Source organism: Hyperoodon ampullatus (assembly GCF_949752795.1).
Source record: "Hyperoodon ampullatus genome assembly, chromosome: 5".
NCBI lineage: Eukaryota > Metazoa > Chordata > Mammalia > Artiodactyla > Ziphiidae > Hyperoodon > Hyperoodon ampullatus.
Window position 1 is genome coordinate 15,985,565 of NC_136918.1, and position 20,061 is coordinate 16,005,625.

General features: G+C 38.4%; 1 protein-coding gene across 2 annotated transcripts in view; it reads left to right on the forward strand.

The window, feature by feature from the left end:
* Positions 1-20,061, forward strand: part of RNF13 (ring finger protein 13) — a gene marked incomplete at both ends in the record, with an annotated part of 156,961 nt that overhangs the window by 116,414 nt on the left and 20,486 nt on the right. For both annotated transcript variants that reach the window (XM_079704338.1, XM_079704339.1), the window contains one exon: positions 392-485. In XM_079704338.1, the coding sequence (XP_079560464.1) occupies positions 392-485 (94 nt within the window). The remainder of the gene's footprint in view (positions 1-391; positions 486-20,061) is intronic.

Genomic DNA, 20,061 nt, shown 5'->3' on the forward strand with positions numbered 1-20,061 from the left:
TTAGTGCATGATGTTTGAAAATTTTATTAGTTTGTAACTTACAGAAATTCCAACCCCCCCCCATTTTTGATCCAGTGGAGTCTTTGTAACCTGGAATCTACCATTTATATTTTTGCCAACAAATAGTTACATGTTATTTATAATGTTTTTGTCAGAGTAAATTAAAGATAATTTAGGTCATTGAATAAAAATTCAAAGGATAATTTATGGGCTAACTAATCACTAATGATAACTAATCATGGATATTTTAATTAATTGTCTCATGACTAGGGTTTAAATAAATTGATTTGTAGCAGCTATCTAGAAACATAAAAGACATTTGTTATTTTAATGGTCATTTTCTATTTGCATGTTTAATATCTGACTCCCTTTTTTTCTCTTTTATTTTTAGATCACAAAATTTGTCCAGGATAGACATAGAGCTAGAAGAAACAGACTTCGTAAAGATCAACTTAAGAAACTCCCTATACATAAATTCAAAAAAGGTAAGTGAATATTTTTATTTTCTAAATAAAAACCCTTTGTTTATTTAATAGGACATGGTGATTATACTCTAATGCAACCTTCTGAGTCCTTGCCATACCCTATGCCTGACACTCAGTTGATAATGAACGAGTGAATGTGGAAGATGGTCTTTTGCTGTGGTTTATCCTGGTGAAGGCAAGAAGGGCGTACACGGTCTGCAGAGAATTTAAAAACAATAGTGAAACTGACCAGAATGCTTTTTATTATCCCCGTGTGCCAGAAGTTCTAAACATCAGTAGGTAAAATACTTACCTCCACCAGGGCGGTCTGCTCCCACTCTCTCTCCCACCCTACACCACCACTGTATTAACAGTGCAGTAATTAAACACATAGTTTATAGTGTTGTGTTAACTAAACACAGTAGATAGCTATTATGTGTCAATATATTGTAAATGTATCATCTCATTTAATTTTCATATTTCTATGAAATGGGTACTATAATGGGCATTATAGATGAGGAAATAGAGGGTCAGAAAGGCAAAAAATTTAACGTCTCACAGCCACCACTAACAGAGCTGGGGAGGGGCATGGGTCTAATACTCTAGCCAATGTAGTTTCTCCTGCTTATGCTTGGTGAGCTTTTAGTGTAGGTACATGCTTATTAAATCTTTTTGGCCAGTAGTCCCCAGAATTTTCAATTTCTGTACCAGTAAAAATGTTCTATTTTTTAATTCAGCAGAGAAAATGCACAGAGAGTGGAAAGGAGAAATAGAGAAGGCATTAAAACTTAATTCTGTCAACTCTACTTCAATAAAAAAAAATTAGTTCTGCAAATTTTTCATTTTTCCAAGTAACAAAATGTTTAAAAAACCTACCATTTATAATAGCCATATTTTATGAAAAATATAAAATATAACAACAAATAAATAGGAAAATCACGTTAAAAAATAAATAACGACATTCATAAAAATGCAGTGTGCTATCATCATACAGTGTGGATTAAGTAAAGTTATTCATAAACCAATTTGAGGACTGGCTTTAGGAATCACTTTTTTAGGCTCCATTTTGTATGTTAATTTTTATGTTTCCTAAAACCAGGGAGAAAAAAAGAGTAAAAAAAAATGATGTTGATATTGTCCTAGGCTAAAAAAGGGCATGCATAGTTGGCTTTTCTTCTGAGTAAGGTAAGTAGCCATTGTAGGATTTTGAGCAGAGAAAAGATAAGATCTAAATTAGAAGTTGAGTGGGCCTTTCTTGCTGCTATGTTAAGAATAGGATGCAGAGGTTGGGGTGTAAGCAGAGACCGGATGGGGGCCGTCACAGTAACCCAAGTGAAAGGTGCATGTGGCTTGGACCAGAGTGGCAACAGTAGAGGGGGTGAAGAAATCTTAGATTCTAGATACATTTGTAAGGTGGAATGTACTGGATTTATCGATGGACTAGTTACGGGGAGAGGAAACAGGATGACTCCAGATTTTTTGGTCTCAGTGACTGGAAGGATGGCATTGCCTTAAATAGAAATAAGGATGGTGGAGCAGGTTTGGGGAGGAAATTTGGGAAATCAGTGTTGGACATGTGGAATTTCACATGTTCACTAGATATTTAAATGAGTCTGGAGTTTAAGAGAGGGGTCTAAACTGGAAGTATTGATATAAAAAGATGTGTTTAAATCATAAGACTGGATGAGATTACCAAGAGAATGAGTATGGATGGACAGAATACTAAAGACATAGTGGGGCATCCCAACATTGAGTAAGGAAGAAGAGGAATCAGCAGTGGGGACTGAGAAGGGGTGACTAAGTTATACAGAGGAAAATCAGAAGGAGTGGTTTACCAGAAACCAAGTGATGCAGATCTCTAAGGAGCAAGGAGCGATAGGTAACTTGTGTCACATGTTCCTGATAGATAAGTAAGATGAGAACTAATTGAGCATTAGAAGTTATTATCGTGATGTACAGTTTTGACAGAGTGGTCCGTCCAAAAACCTGATAGTGGTGGGTTTGAGAATGGAAGGAGAGGAACAGTAACTATAGACAACTTTTTCAAGAAACTTAACTACAAAGGGGAGCAAAGAAATAGTGTAGTAGCTGGTAGGGGAAGTTTCGTTAAGAAATAATAGCGTATTGCTGAAGGAAATTGATGACGTAGGTGATAGATGGGAGAATTGCTGTAATAATGTCTTTGTGAAGGCAAGAAGGCATGGGATCTGGTGTACAAGCAGGTGGATTGGCCGTAGATAGGAGCATGGAGAGTTGAGCTAAGGGAAAGTAGAATATGTGGGTGCAAAATCCTGGTAGTGTTTATGGTGGTCAGGCTGTGGAAATATTCTTTACTTCCATTGTTCTCAGTGAAGTAGGAAACACAATCATCAACTGAAAGCTGAGGATGGGGAGGAGATTTTGGAGGTTTAAGAACAGAAAGGTATAAAATGTTATTCTGGGAGAGTAGATGGGCAGGTGGACTAGGGAAATAGAAAACATTGCCTGGGAGACTGAACCTCCCTTTCAGGTTCATAGTTATGGACCAATCAGCACAACTGTGTGTTTTTCTCTAGCCATGTTCATCTGTATGGAGTGGTGTTTATCCTTACCCTACCTTCACATTTTTAAAAAAATGTGAAGTATAACATGTATACAGAAAAGTATATAAGACATTTTTCTGGAACCATCCAGTTCAAGAAACAGAACATTACTAGCATCGCAGAAACTACTGTGTCCCCTTCTAGATTGTAATCCTTTTCCTCCTCATTGGAAGTAATCACTATGCTGGCTTATGACGATCATTTCATTGCCTTTATCTTAAGTTTTGTCACCTATGTATGGATTCCAAAACAATATGATTTAATTTTTCCTATTTTTGAATTGTGTTTTTGGTCTTACCTCTTTTTTTTTTTTTTTTTTTTTTTTTTGCGTTACACGGGCCTCTCACTGTTGTGGCCTCTCCCGTTGTGGAGCACAGGCTCTGGATGCGCAGGCTCAGCGGCCATGGCTCACGGGCCCAGCCGCTCTGTGGCATGTGGGATCTTCCCAGACCGGGGCACGAACCCGTGTCCCTGTCCCCTGCATTGGCAGGTGGACTCTCAACCACTGCACCACCAGGGAAGCCCCTTACCTCTTTTATTAACAATTCTTTTGGTGAAATTAATCTGCTTTATTACATGTATATGTAGTTCATTCGCTTTTATTTCTTTGTATAAATATATTATTTATCCATTTTACTATTAATAGACATATGGGTTTTTTGTTTTGTTTTTTATTTATTTTTTATTGAAGTACAGTTGATATTCAATGTTCTGTTTTGTTTCCCCAGTTTGGGACCATTACAGACCATACTTTTAAGAACCTTCTTGTACATATATCCTGGTGTATATGAGCATGAATTTCTTTAGAGTATATACCTAGAAGTAGATTAGCTGGCTCAGGATATACATGTCTTCAATTTTATTGGATAATACCAAGGTTTTTTTAAACTGATGATGGTACCAGTTTATATTCCCATCAATAGTGTATAGGAGTTCCTTTTGTCCCACATATGTACCAGTATTTTGTACTGACAGCCCTTTAAATTTTAGCCAATCCAATGGTTTTATAAAGATAGCTCATAGTGATTTTAATTTACATTTCCTTCCTCGTCAGTGAGGTTAAGTGGCTGTTTATATTTTTATTTACTAGTTAGATTTTCACTTCCGTTAAGCACCTTTCATGTCATTTTCCTGTTGGGTTATCCTCCCCTGCTTTTTACACGTAGGAGGCATTCTTCAGATGTTCTCACAACCCCACCCTGGAGTTGTGGTGTGTGGTGAATCAGTTCTTCACTGATTTTTTGTGTCTTAACTGTCTTCTAGTTTGTCGCTTATGTTTTCACAGGACTAAAGTTCTTTTTTAATATATACATATTTATTTATTTATTTATGGCTGAGTTGGGTCTTTGTTGCTATGTGCAGGCTTTCTCTAGGTGCGGCAAGCGGGGGAGAGTCTTCGTTGGTGTGTGCGGGCTTCTCGTTGCGGTGGCTACTCTCGTTGTGGAGCACGGGATCTAGGTGTGTGGGCTTCATTAGTTGTGGCACGTGGGCTCAGTAGTTGTGGCTCGCGGGGTCTAGAGTGCAGGCTCAGTAGTTGTGGTGCACGGGTTTAGTTGCTCTGCGGCATGTGGGATCTTCCCGGACCAGGGATCGATCGAACCTGTGTCCCCTGCATTGGCAGGCAGATTCTTAACCACTGCACGACCAGGGAAGTCCCCTAAAGTTCTTTTATGGTAGTGTTTTTGCATGTTTTAAAAGAACTTCTTCCGTACTCTAAGGTCACATAGATATTATATTATCTTCTGAAATCTTTATAGTTTTTCCTTTCATGTTTGGGTATTTAGTCTACCTAAATTGATTATGTAAAATAGGGGCCCAATTTAAGTTATTTCCAATTTGATATTTTGTATAAGGATATCCGGTTGTCCCAGAGCTAAGTATTAAAAATACACTGTTCACAGTGTTGGTCACCTCTGACACAATCAAGTGTCCGTGTGTGTGAGTTTGTTTCTGGACTTCTGTTGGTCTTATTGTTTGTCCTTATACCAATACCACACTATCTCAGTTACTATAGGTTTACAGTAAGTCTTGATATCTGATCGAGTTAGTCCTCCCACCTTGCTCTTCTTCAACAATTTTTAGTTATTTTTGACACTTTGAATTTCCATGTAAATTTAAAATCAGCTTGTCAAGGCCACCCTACCTCTAAACATATACATACAGCTATTGTATTTGTTGTAGTAAAATAGAACGTAAAAGTTACTACTGTAACCATTTTTAAGTGTAAAGTTCAGTGGCATTAACTATATTCATATTGCTGTGCAGTCATCACCACCATCCACCCTCCCAGACTGAAACTCTGCACCCAGTAAACAATAACCCTCCACTTTACCCTCCCACCAGCCCATGGCAGCTATCATTCTGCTTTCTATCTCTATGAATTTGACTTTTATAAGTACGTCATATAAGTAAAATAATAAGTGATTGGCTTATTTCACTTAGCATCGTGTCCTCAAGGTTTATCCATGTTGTAGTATGTGTCAGAATTTCTTTCCTTAAGGCTGAGTAATATTCATAATATTCTATGTATATACCACATACTGTTTATCCATTCATGTGTTGCTAGATACCTGGGTGCTACTGTGAATAATGCTGCTATAAACATAGAGGTACAAATATCTGTCTGAGTCTCTGCTTTCAGTTCTTTGGGGTATATATCCAGAAGTGAAATTGCTGGATTAAATGGTAATTCTCTGTTTAATTTTTTGAGGAACACCATACCATTTTCCATAGTGGCTGCATCATTTTACATTCCCACCAGCACTGCACAGAGTTCCAGTTTTTCTACATCCTTGCCAACACTGTCATTTTCTGTTTTTTTTTTTGATAATAGTCATCCCCTAATGGATGTGACATGGTATCTCATTGTGGTTTTGCTTTGAATCTCCCTAATGATTAGTGATGTTAAGCATGTTTTCATGTGCTTATTGGCCATTTGTCTATCTTCTTTGTAGAAATGTCTGTTCAAGTCCTTGGTTGTATTTGTCTTTAACCTTTTGGGAAATAATTTCAAACTTAGAAAAACTTTGCTTCAAAGTTAAAAAACTTTTGTTCTGAGAAAGAGTCTGTTAAGAGGACAAAAAAACCTTGCATGAATTGTCCAAAAACACCCATATACCCTTTACACAGATTTACCTATTACTTACTATATTAGCTTCCATAGGATTGCTATAACAAAGTACCACAAACCAGGTGGTTTAAAACAATAGAAATTTATTTTCTCATATTGCTAGAAGCTAGAATTCCAAACTCAGGGTGTTGGCAAGGTTGTTTTGTTCCTAATCTAGGGAAGGGGTCTTCCTTGCCTCTTCCTTGTTTCTGGTGGTTGCTGGCAATCCTTGGCTTTCCTTGACTTGTGGCAGCATAACTCCAATCTCTGCCTCCATCTTCACATGGCTTTTTTCCCTGTGTGTGTATGTGTGTCTGAATTTCCATTTCTTATAAGAACACCCAAATCCATTGTAACCTCATCTTAACTTGATTACATCTGGAAGGAACCTATATCCAAATAAGGTACATTCACAGGTTCCAAGTGGACATGAGTTTTTGGAGGCAACCTATTGCTTTATCATTTTTGCTCTTCTTCTTTATGTATGTATGTATGTATATAAAATTTTTCATCTAAATAATTTGAGAATAAGTTATATGCATCATGATCCTTTATGTCTAAATATTTTCATGTGTGTTTCTTAAGAATAAGGAGATTCTTTTGTGGTACTGCATTTAAGTCACCAACTTCAGGAAATTTGTTGATGGATGATTTTAATCTAATTCATTCCTTTTTCTAGTTTTGTCATTTGTTCCAATAGGTTCCTTTATAATAATTTTTCTTCCAGTATAGTATCCAATCTAGTATCACTTATTGCATGTAGTTATCATATTTCTTTGGGTTTCTTTAATCTGGACTTTTTATTTAGCCTTTGCCTTTTGTGACATTGACATTTAGAATAACACAGTGCCCCTGCCTTTTGTTAAAAAACATTTTTGTTTTTTAATAGATTTTATTTTTAGAGCAGTTTTAGGTTTACAGAAAAATTGAGCAGAAAGTATAGAGAGCTCTTATATGCCCCTCCCCTCTTAAAATACTCCTAATATTATCGTCTTTCATTTGTGTGGTGCATTTGTTACAAATGATGAATAAATATTGAAATATTATTAACTAAAGTACATAGTTTGCATTAGAGTTCACTCTTTGCATTGTACAATTCTATGCATTTTGACAAATGTGTAATGTCATGTATCTACCATATCATATAGAATAGTTTCACTGCTCTAAAAATCCCCTGTGCTCCATCTATTCATCCCTTTCTCTATCCTTCCCACAAACCACTGGCAACTGCTGATCTTTTACTGTCTCTATGGTTTTACCTGTTGCAGACTGTCATATAGTTGGAATAGCAAATATGCATTTAAGGTTCCTCCATGACTTTTTGTAGCTTCATAGGTTATTTCTTTTTGTTGCTGAATAATACTCCATCGTATGTCTGTACCAAAGTATGTTTATCCATATTGTCTATTGAAGAACATCTTAGTTGCTTCCAGGTTTTGGCTGTTAAGAATCAAGCTGCAGTAAACTTTTGTGTGCATGTTTTTGTGTGGACATAAGTTTTCAACACATTTGGGTAAACAACAAGGAGCATGATAGCTGGATCATGAGGTAAGACACTGTGTGGCTTTGTAGGAAAGCGCTAAACTGTCTTCCGAAGTAACTGTACCATTTTGCTTTCCCACCAGAAATAACTGAGAATTCTGTTGCTGCACATCCTCCCCAGTGTTTGGTGTGGTCAGTGTCTTGTATTGTAGCCATTCTAGTAGGTGTGTAGTGGTATCTCATACATACAATGTCGTGCAGCTTTTTATATGCTTATTTGTATTTGCCATCTGTATGTCTTCTTTGATGAGATCTTTTACTCACGTTTTAATTGGGTTGTACACTTGACTGAATGTTTGTATTCCTCCAAGATTCATATGTTAGAGCCATAATCCCCAGTGTGATGATATTTGGAGGTAGGGCCTTTGGGAAGTGATTAGGTCATGAGGATGAGGCCCTCATGCATGGGATTAAGTGCCTTCGTACTTGAAGAGACACAAGAGAGATGATCTCTCTCTTGTGTGAGGATACAGCAAGAAGGCAGACATCTGCAAATCAGGAAGAGAGAGATGACCAGGAACCAAATTGGCCAACCCCTTAATCTTGGATTTCCCAGCCTTCAGAACTGTGGGGAGTAAATGTTTGTTGTTTAATCCACCCAGTCTATGGTATCTGTTATGGCAGCCCAAATGGACTAAGACAGGTTGTTTTCTTATCTGAGTTTTAAGAATTCTTTGTATATTTTGGATACCAAGCCTTTATCTGATATGTATTTTGCAAACATTTTTCCCCAATGTGTGGCTTGTTTTTTCATTCTCTAACAATGTCTTAAAGAAGAAGTCTTTAATTTTAATGAAGTCCCTCCTACCGGCTTTTTTCTTTCATGGTTCATTCTTCTGGTGTTGTACCTAAAAACTCACTGTCAAATTCAAGGTCACCTAGATTTTCTATGTTATCTTCTAGAAGTTTTAGAGTTTTGCCTTTTCCGTTTAGGTCTGTGATCCATTTTGAGTTATTTTTTGGGAATGGTGTAACATCTATGTCCAGATTCTTTTTTTTAATATTTCTTTTTATTCTGGTAAAGTATGTATATAACATAAAATTTGTCATTTTAACCATCTTAAGGGTACAATTCAATGGTATTAATTACATTCACAGTGTTTTTGCAGATATCACCACTATCTATTTCTAAAGCTTTTTCATCATTCTGGAAGCTCTGTGCCTCTGAAACAATTACTTCCTATTCCCACCTCCCACCAGTCTCTGATAACCTCTAGTCTATTTTCTGTCACTACAAATTTGCCTATTCTAGATATTTTTTGTAAGTGGAATCATACAATATTTGTCCTTTTGTGTCTAGTTGATATCATTTAGCATAATGTTTTCAAGGATTACCCATGTTGTAGCATGTATCAGAACTTCATCGCTTTTTATGACTGAATAATATTCCATTGTATGAATTTACCACATTTTGTATATCCATTTATCTGCTGATGGACACTTGAGTTACTTCCACCTTTTGGCCATTGTAAATAACACTGAAAATTGGTGTAGAAGTATATTTGAGTTCCTGCATTCAGTTTTTGAGTAAGTACCTAAGAGAGGTATTTCTGGATCATATGGCAATTCTGTGTTTAACTTTTTGAGAAACTGCCGTACTGTTCCACAGTGTATTCTTAATTATGACACCAAGAGCATGAACAAAAAAAGAATAGAGAATTTGGACTTCATCATAATTAAAAGGTTTTTGTGCTTCAAAGAACATTGACAACGATGTGGAAGAATAAGAACCCTTGTGCATTGTTGCTGGGAATGTAAAACAGTGCAATGGCTATGAACAGTGGAAAACAGTATGGAGGTTCCTTAAAAAACTAAAAATAGAACTACCTTATGACCCAGCGATCCCACTACTGGGCATATACCCTGAGAAAACCATAATTCAAAAAGAGACATGTACCACAATGTTCATTGCAGCACTATTTACAGTAGCCAGGACATGGAAGCAACCTAAGTGTCCATCGACAGATGAATGGATAAAGAAGATGTGGCACATATATACAGTGGAATATTACTCAGCCATAAAAAGAAATGAAATTGAATTATTTGTAGTGAGGTGGATGGACCTAGAGTCTGTCATACAGAGTGAAGTAAGTCAGAAAGAGAAAACAAATACTGTATGCTAACACATATACATGGAATCTAAAAAAACCCCAAAAAACATGGTACTGATGAACCTAGTTGCAGGGCAGGAATAAAGAGACAGATATAGAAAATGGACCTGACACGGAGTGGGAGGGGAAAGCTGGGGCAAAGTGAGAGTAGCATCGACATATATACACTACCGAATGTAAAATAGTTGGCTGGTGGGAAGCAGCAGCATAGCACAAGGAGATCAGCTCGGTGCTTTGTGATGACCTAGAGGAGTGGGATAGGGAGGATGGGAAGGAGGCTCAAGAGGGAGGGGATATGGGGGCATGTGTATGCTTATGGCTGATTCGCTTTGTTGTGCAACAGAAACTAACACAGTATTGTGAAGCAATTATACTCCAATAAAGATCTGTTTAAAAAAAAAAGACATTGCCATAAAATAGATAACTAATAAGAACCTGCTGTATATATAAAAAAAAGAATACATTGCCAATTCCAAGCTCATGAAGATTTACCCCTATGTTTTCTTTTAAGAGTTTTATGGTTTTAGCCCATACTAGGTCTTTGATCAGTTTTGAGTTAATTTTTATATATAGTGTGAGGTAGGGCTCCAACTTTATTCTTCTGCATGTGGAAATGCAATTGTCCGAGCACCATTTGTTGAAATGACTATTCTTTCTTCATTGAATGGTCTTTTACCCTTGTCAGAAATATTGGCCATAGTTGAATGGGTTTATTTCTAGACTCTCAAATCTGTTCCATTGATCTCTATGTCTGTCCTTAACGCCAGTACCACACTGTTTTGATTACTCTGGATCTGCACTACATTTTGAAATTGGGAAGTATGAGTTTTCCAACTTTGTTCTTTATTTTCCAAGATTGTTTTGGCTATTTAGGATCCCTTGCGAATTCCATCTGAATTTGAGGTTTGAGTTTTCCATTTCTGCAAAAAAGGCTGTAGGAATTTTGACAGGGATTGTGTTGAACTTGTAGATTGCTTAGGGTAGGATTGAAACTTTAACAATATTACATCTTCCAATCCATGAAAATGGGATGTCTTTCTATTTATTTAGGTCTTCTTTAGTGTCTTCCATCAATGTCTTACAGTTTTCAGTATACGTCTTTTTTTTTTTTTTTTTTAGCTTCTGCTTTATAACAAAGTGAATCAGTCATACATATACATCTGTTCCCACATCCCTTCCCTCATGCATCTCCCTCCCTCCCACCCTACCCATCCCACCCCTCCAGGCGGCCACAAAGCACCGAGCTGATCTCCCTGTGCTCTGCGGCTGCTTCCCACTATCTATCTACCTTACGTTTGGTAGCGTATATATGTCCATGCCTCTCTTTCGCTTTGTCACAGCTTACCCTTCCCCCTCCCCATATCCTCAAGTCCATTCTCAAGTAGGTCTGCGTCTTTATTCCCATTTTACCCCTAGGTTCTTCATGACATTTTTTTTTTTTAATTCCATATATATGTGTTAGCATACGGTATTTGTCTTTCTCTTTCTGACTTACTTCACTCTGTATGACAGACTCTAGGTCTATCCACCTCATTACAAATAGCTCAGTTTCGTTCCTTTTTATGGCTGAGTAATATTCCATTGTATATATGTGCCACATCTTCTTTATCCATTCATCCGATGATGGACACTTAGGTTGTTTCCAGCTCCGGGCTATTGTGAATAGAGCTGCAATGAACATTTTGGTACATGTCTCTTTTTGAATTATGGTTTTCTCAGGGTATATGCCTAGTAGTGGGATTGCTGGGTCATATGGTAGTTCTATTTTTAGTTTTTTAAGGAACCTCCATACTGTTCTCCATAGTGGCTGTACCAATTCACATTCCCACCAGCAGTGCAAGAGTGTTCCCTTTTCTCCACACCCTCTCCAGCATTTATTGTTCCTAGATTTCTTTTTTTTTTTTTTTTTTTTAGTTTCTGCTTTATAACAAAGTGAATCAGTCATACATATACATCTGTTCCCACATCCCCTCCCTCATGCATCTCCCTCCCTCCCACCCTCCCCATCCCACCCCTCCAGGCGGTCACAAAGCACCGAGCTGATCTCCCTGTGCTCTGCGGCTGCTTCCCACTATCTATCTACCTTACGTTTGGTAGTGTATATATGTCCATGCCTCTCTTTCCCTTTGTCACAGCTTACCCTTCCCCTTCCCCATATCCTAAAGTCCATTCTCAAGTAGGTCTGTGTCTTTATTCCCGTTTTACCCCTAGGTTCTTCATGACATTTTTTTTTTTAAATTCCATATATATGTGTTAGCATACGGTATTTGTCTTTCTCTTTCTGACTTACTTCACTCTGTATGACAGACTCTAGGTCTATCCACCTCATTACAAATAGCTCAGTTTCGTTTCTTTTTATGGCTGAGTAATATTCCATTGTATATATGTGCCACATCTTCTTTATCCATTCATCCGATGATGGACACTTAGGTTGTTTCCAGCTCCGGGCTATTGTGAATAGAGCTGCAATGAACATTTTGGTACATGTCTCTTTTTGAATTATGGTTTTCTCAGGGTATATGCCTAGTAGTGGGATTGCTGGGTCATATGGTAGTTCTATTTTTAGTTTTTTAAGGAACCTCCATACTGTTCTCCATAGTGGCTGTACCAATTCACATTCCCACCAGCAGTGCAAGAGTGTTCCCTTTTCTCCACACCCTCTCCAGCATTTATTGTTTCTAGATTTCTTGATGATGGCCATTCTGACTGGTGTGAGATGATATCTCATTGTAGTTTTGATTTGCATTTCTCTAATGATTAATGATGTTGAGCATTCTTTCATGTGTTTGTTGGCAGTCTGTATATCTTCTTTGGAGAAATGCCTATTTAAGTCTTCTGCCCATTTTTGGATTGGGTTGTTTGTTTTTTTGCTATTGAGCTGCATGAGCTGTTTATAAATTTTGGAGATTAATCCTTTGTCAGTTGCTTCATTTGCAAATATTTTCTCCCATTCTGAGGGTTGTCTTTTGGTCTTGTTTATGGTTTCCTTTGCTGTGCAAAAGCTTTGAAGTTTCATTAGGTCCCATTTGTTTATCTTTGTTTTTAGTTCCATTTCTCTAGGAGGTGGGTCCAAAAGGATCTTGCTGTGATTTATGTCATAGAGTGTTCTACCTATGTTTTCCTCTAAGAGTTTGATAGTTTCTGGCCTTACATTTAGGTCTTTAATCCATTTTGAGCTTATTTTTGTGTATGGTGTTAGGGAATGATCTAATCTCATACTTTTACATGTCCCTGTCCAGTTTTCCCAGCACCACTTATTGAAGAGGCTGTCCTTTCTCCACTGTACATTCCTGCCTCCTTTATCAAAGATAAGTTGGCCATATGTGCGTGGGTTTATCTCTGGGCTTTCTATCCTGATCCACTGATCTATCTTTCTGTTTTTATGCCAGTACCACACTGTCTTAATTACTGTAGCTTTGTAGTATAGTCTGAAGTCAGGGAGCCTGATTCCTCCAGCTCCGTTTTTCGTTCTCAAGATTGCTTTGGCTATTCGGGGTCTTTTGTTTTTCCAAACAAATTTTGAAATTTTTTGTTCTACTTCTGTGAAAAATGCCAGTGGTAGTTTGATAGGGATTGCATTGAATCTGTAGATTGCTTTGGGTAGTAGAGTCATTTTCACAATATTGATTCTTCCAATCCAGGAGCATGGTATATCTCTCCATCTATTTGTATCCTCTTTAATTTCTTTCATCAGTGTCTTATAATTTTCTGCATACAGGTCTTTTGTCTCCTTAGGTAGGTTTATTCCTAGATATTTTATTCTTTTTGTTGCAATGGTAAATGGGAGTGTTTTCTTGATTTCATTTTCAGATTTTTCATCATTAGTGTACAGGAATGCCAGAGATTTCTGTACATTAATTTTGTATCCTGCTACTTTACCAAATTCATTGATTAGCTCTAGTAGTTTTTCGGTAGCATCTTTAGGATTCTCTATGTATAGTATCATGTCATCTACAAACAGTGACAGCTTTACTTCTTCTTTTCCAATTTGGATTCCTTTTATTTCCTTTTCTTCTCTGATTGCTGTGGCTAAAACTTCCAAAACTATGTTGAATAAGAGTGGTGAGAGTGGGCAGCCTTGTCTTGTTCCTGATCTTAGTGGAAATGGTTTCAGTTTTTCACCATTGAGGACAATGTTGGCTGTGGGTTTGTCATATATGGCCTTTATTATGTTGAGGAAAGTTCCCTCTATGCCTACTTTCTGCAGGGTTTTTATCATAAATGGGTGTTGAATTTTGTCAAAAGCTTTCTCTGCATCTATTGAGATGATCATATGGTTTTTCTCCTTCAACTTGTTAATATGGTGTATCACATTGATTGATTTGCGTATATTGAAGAATCCTTGCATTCCTGGAATAAACCCCACTTGATCATGGTGTATGATCCTTTTAATGTGCTGTTGGATTCTGTTTGCTAGTATTTTGTTGAGGATTTTTGCATCTATGTTCATCAGTGATATTGGCCTGTAGTTTTCTTTCTTTGTGACATCCTTGCCTGGTTTTGGTATCAAGGTGATGGTGGCCTCGTAGAATGAGTTTGGGAGTGTTCCTTCCTCTGATATTGTTTGGAAGAGTTTGAGAAGGATGGGTGTTAGCTCTTTTCTAAATGTTTGATAGAATTCGCCTGTGAAGCCATCTGGTCCTGGGCTTTTGTTTGATGGAAGATTTTTAATCACAGTTTCAATTTCCGTGCTTGTGATTGGTCTATTCATATTTTCTATTTCTTCCTGAGTCAGTCTTGGTAGGTTGTGCATTTCTAAGAATTTGTCCATTTCTTCCAGGTTGTCCATTTTATTGGCATAGAGTTGCTTATAGTAATCTCTCATGATCTTTTGTATTTCTGCAGTGTCAGTTGTTACTTCTCCTTTTTCATTTCTAATTCTATTGATTTGAGTCTTCTCCCTTCTTTTCTTGATGAGTCTGGCTAATGGTTTGTCAATTTTGTTTATCTTCTCAAAGAACCAGCTTTTAGTTTGGTTGATCTTTGCTATCGTTTCCTTCATTTCTTTTTCATTTATTTCTGATCTGATCTTTATGATTTCTTTCCTTCTGCTAACTTTGGGGGTTTTTTGTTCTTCTTTCTCTAATTGCTTTAGGTGCAGGGTCAGGTTGTTTACTCGAAATGTTTCCTGTTTCTTAAGGTGGGATTGTATTGCTATAAACTTCCCCCTTAGAACTGCTTTTGCTGCGTCCCATAGGTTTCGGGTCGTCGTGTCTCCATTGTCATTTGTTTCTAGGTATTTTTTAATTTCCTCTTTGATTTCTTCAGTGATCACTTCGTTATTGAGTAGTGCATTGTTTAGCCTCCATGTGTTTGTATTTTTTACAGATCTTTTCCTGTAATTGATGTCTAGTCTCATAGCATTGTGGTCAGAAAAGATACTTGATACAATTTCAATTTTCTTAAATTTACCAAGGCTTGATTTGTGACCCAAGATATGATCTATCCTGGAGAATGTTCCATGAGCACTTGAGAAAAATGTGTATTCTGTTGTTTTTGGATGGAATGTCCTATAAATATCAACTAAGTCCATCTTGTTTAATGTATCATTTAAAGCTTGTGTTTCCTTATTTATTTTCATTTTGGATGATCTGTCCATTGGTGAAAGTGGGGTGTTAAAGTCCCCTACTATGATTGTGTTACTGTCGATTTCCCCTTTTATGGCTGTTAGTATTTGCCTTATGTATTGAGGTGCTCCTATGTTGGGTGCATAAATATTTACAATTGTTATATCTTCTTCTTGGATCGATCCCTTTATCGTTATGTAGTGTCCTTCTTTGTCTCTTCTAATAGTCTTTATTTTAAAGTCTATTTTGTCTGATATAAGAATTGCTACTCCAGCTTTCTTTTGATTTCCATTTGCATGGAATATCTTTTTCCATCCCCTTACTTTCAATCTGTATGTGTCTCTAGGTCTGAAGTGGGTCTCTTGTAGACAGCATATATATGGGTCTTGTTTTTGTTTCCATTCAGCCACTCTGTGTCTTTTGGTGGGAGCATTTAGTCCATTTACATTTAAGGTAATTATTGATATGTATGTTTCTATTCCCATTTCCTTAATTGCTTTGGGTTCGTTATTGTAGGTATATTCCTTCTGTTGTGTTTCTTGCCTAGAGAAGTTCCTTTAGCATTTGTTGTAAAGCTGGTTTGGTGGTGCTGAACTCTCTCAGCTTTTGCTTGTCTGTAAACGTTTTAATTTCTCCATCAAATCTGAATGAGATCCTTGCTGGGTAGAGTAATCTTGGTTGCAGGTTTCTCTCCTTCATCACTTTAATTATGTCCTGCCACTCCCTTCTGGCTTGTAGAGTTTCTGCTGAGAGATCAGCTGTTAACCTGATGGGGATTCCCTTGTGTGTTATTTGTTGTTTTTCCCTTGCTGCTTTTAATATGATTTCTTTGTGTTTAATTTTTGACAGTTTGATTAATATGTGTCTTGGCGTATTTCTCCTTGGATTTATTCTGTATGGGACTCTCTGTTCCTCCTGGACTTGATTAACTATTTCCTTTCCCATATTAGGGAAGTTTTCAACTATAATCTCTTCAAATATTTTCTCAGTCCCTTTCTTTTTCTCTTCTTCTTCTGGAACCCCTATAATTCGAATGTTGGTGCGTTTAATGTTGTCCCAGAGGTCTCTGAGACTGTCCTCTATTCTTTTCATTCTTTTTTCTTTATTTTGCTCTGCATCAGTTATTTCCACTATTTTATCTTCCACCTCACTTATCCGTTCTTCTGCCTCAGTTATTCTGCTATTGATCCCATCTAGAGTATTTTTCATTTCATTTATTGTGTTTTTAATCGATGCTTGATTCATCTTTAGTTCTTCTAGGTCCTTGTTAATTGTTTCTTGCATATTGTCTATTCTATTTCCAAGATTTTGGATCTGGGAAATAGAATCTTGGATCAGCTTTACTATCATTATTCTGAATTCTTTTTCAGGTAGACTGCCTATTACCTCTTCATTTGTTAGGTCTGGTAGGTTTTTATCTTGCTCCTTCACCTGCTGTGTGTTTTTCTGCTTTCTCATTTTGCTTATGTTACTGTGTTTGGGGTCTCCTTTTTGCAGGCTGCAGATTCGTAGTTCCCGTTGTTTTTGGTATCTGTCCCCCATGGCTAAGGTTGTTTCAGTAGGTTGTGTAGGCTTCCTGGTGGGGGGGACTAATGCCTGTGTTCTGGTGGTTGAGGCTCGATCTTGTCTTTCTGGTGGACAGGTCCACGTCTGGTGGTGTGTTTTGGGGTGCCTGTGGCCTTATTATGTTTTTAGGTAGCCTCTCTGCTAATGGGTGGGGTTGTGTTCCTGCCTTGCTAGTTGCTTGGCATAGGGTGACCAGCACTGTAGCTTGCTGGTCGTTGACTGAAGCTGGGTGCTGGTGTTGAGATGGAGATCCCTGGGAGATTTTCGCTGCTTGATATTATGTGGAGCTGGGAGTTCTCTTGTGGACCCGTGTCCTGAAGTTGGCTCTCCCACTTCAGAGGCACAGCACTGACTCCTGGCTGCAGCACCAAGAGCCTTTCATCCACCCGGCTCAGAATAACAGGGAGAAAAAGTAGAAAGAAAGAATTAGTAGAAGAAAGAAAGAGAGAGGGAAAGAAAGGAAGAAGGGAAGAAAGGAAGGAAGAAAGAAAGGAGGGAGGGAGGAAGGATGGAAAGAAAGAAGGAAAGAAAGGAGGGAGGGAGGGAGGAATGAAAGCAAAAGGAAGAGTGAATGGAAGAAGGGAGGGAGGGAGGGAGGAAGGAAAGAAAGAAAGAAAGACAGGACGGAGGGAGGGAGGAAGGAAAGAAAAAGAAAGTGGAAAGAAGAAGGGAGGGAGGGAGGGATGGAGGAAAGAAAAAGAAAGAAGGAAAGGAGGAGCGGAGGGAGGGAGGGAGGAAGGGAAGGTAGGAAAAAAAGAAAGCAGGTAAAGTAAAATAGAATAAAGTATGAAATATAGTAGCGTTATTAAAATTAAAAAGTAATTATTGAAAAAAAACACGACCGATAGAACCCTGGGACATATGGTGGAAGCAAAGCTATACAGAGAGAATCTTACACAGAAGATTACACATACACATTCACAAAAAGAGAGCAGGGGGAAAAATCAAAAATCTTTCTCTCCAAGTCCACCTCCTCGATTTGGGATAATTCGTTTTAAAAAGAGGAAAAGGGCGAGAAGTCTGAAATCTTGCTAAGTCCACCTCCTTAATTTGGGATAATTCGTTGTAAAAAGGGGGGAAAGTCTTAAATCTTGTCCTCAAAGTCCACTTCCTCAATTTGGGATGATTCGCTGTCCATTCATACACTCCACAGACGCAGGGCACATCAAGCGGACCGTGGAGCTTTAATCCGCTGCCTCCGAGGCTGCACAGAGAGATTTCCCTGTCTCTTCTCTGCTCTCACAACTCCCGGGTCTCAGCCTTGGACCTGGCCCCGCCTCTGCGCATAGGTCGCCGGAGGGCGTCCGTTCTTCGCTCAGACAGGACGGGTTTAAAGGAGCCGCTGATTCGGGGGCTCTGGCTCACTCAGGCAGAGGGGAGGGAGGGGAATGCCCTCTCCTCGCGCACCAGGCAACAAAAGGGAAAAAAGACTCTTGCCTCTCCGGTAGCTCCAGACCCTTTCCCCGGACTCCCTCCGGGCTAGCCGTGGTGCACTAACCCCTTCAGGCTCTCTTCCTGCCGCCAGCCCCAGTCCTCTCCCTGCGCTCCGACTGAAAGCCGATACCCGAGCCTCAGCTCCCAGCACCGCCCGCCCCGGCGGCCGAGCAGACAAGCCTCTCGGGCTGGTGTGTGCCTGAGGGCACCGATCCTCTGTGCCAAAATCTCTCCGCTTTGCCCTCCGCACCCCTGTTGCTGTGCTCTCCTCTGCTACTCCGAAGCTTTCCCCCTCCGCCACCTGCAGTCTCCGCCCGCGAAGGGGCTTGTAGTGTGTAGAAACCTTCCCTCCTTCACGGCTCCCTCCCACTGGTGCAGGTCCCGTCCATATCCTATTGTCTCTGTTTATTCTTTTTTTTTTTTGACCTACCCAGGTATGTGGGGAGTTTCTTGCCTTTTGGGGGGTCTGAGGTCTTCTGTCAGCGTTCAGTAGGTGTTCTGTTGGAGTTGTTCCACGTGTAGATGAATTTCTGATGTATCTGTGGGGAGGAAGGTGATCTCCGCGTCTTACTCTTCCGCCATCTTCCCTCGATCAGCCGTATACAAGTCTTATCACCTCCTTTGTTATTAGATTTTTTTCCTACATATTTTATTCTTTTTGATGCTATTGCAAATGGAATTAATTTCTTAATTTTCTTTTTGGATTGTATATTGCTGGTGTATAGAAACCCAACTGATATGTTGATTTTGTATCCTGCAACTTAGCTGAATTTATTAGTTCTAGTAGGTTTCTTGTGGATTCATTGGGATTTTCTATACATAGGATCATGTCATCTGAGAATATACATAGTTTTACTTTTTCCTTTACAATTTTGGATTCCTTTTATTTCCTTTCATTGTGAATTGCTCTGAGTAGAACCTCCAGTACAGTGTTGAATAGCAGTGGTGAAATCATGCACCCTTATCTTGTTCCAGATCTTAGGAGGAAAGCTTTCAGTTTTTCACCATTGAGTATGATGTTAGTTGTATGATTTTCAAAAATGCCATTTATCCAATGAAAAAATGAGCAGAAGACCTAAATAGACATTTCTCCAAAGAAGGTATAACAGATGACCAACAGGCACATGAAAAGATGCTCAGCATCGCTGATTATTAGAGAAATGCAAATCAAAACCACAATGAGTTATCACCTCACACCAGTCAGAATGGCTATCATCAAAAAGTCTACAAATAATAAATGCTGGCAGGGGAGAAAAAGGAACCCTCCTACACTGTTGGTGGGAAGGTAAATTGGTACAACCACTATGGAAAACAGTATGGAGATTCCTTAGAAAACTAAAAATAGAGCTACCATATGATCCAGCAATCCCACTCCTGGGCATATATCTAGAAAAGATGAAGACTCAAATTCAAAAAGGTACATGTACCTCAGTGTTCATAGCAGCACTATTTATAGTATCCAAGATATGGAAGTAACTTAAGTGTCCTTCAGCAGATGAATGGATAAAGAAGATGTGGTGTATGTATACAATGGAATATTACTCAGCCATGAAAAAACAATGAACTATTGCCATTTGCAGCAACATGGATGGACCTAGAGAATATCGTACTAAGTGAAGTAAGGCAGAGAAAGACAAATATCATATGATATCACTTATATGTAGAATCTAAAAAATAATACAAATG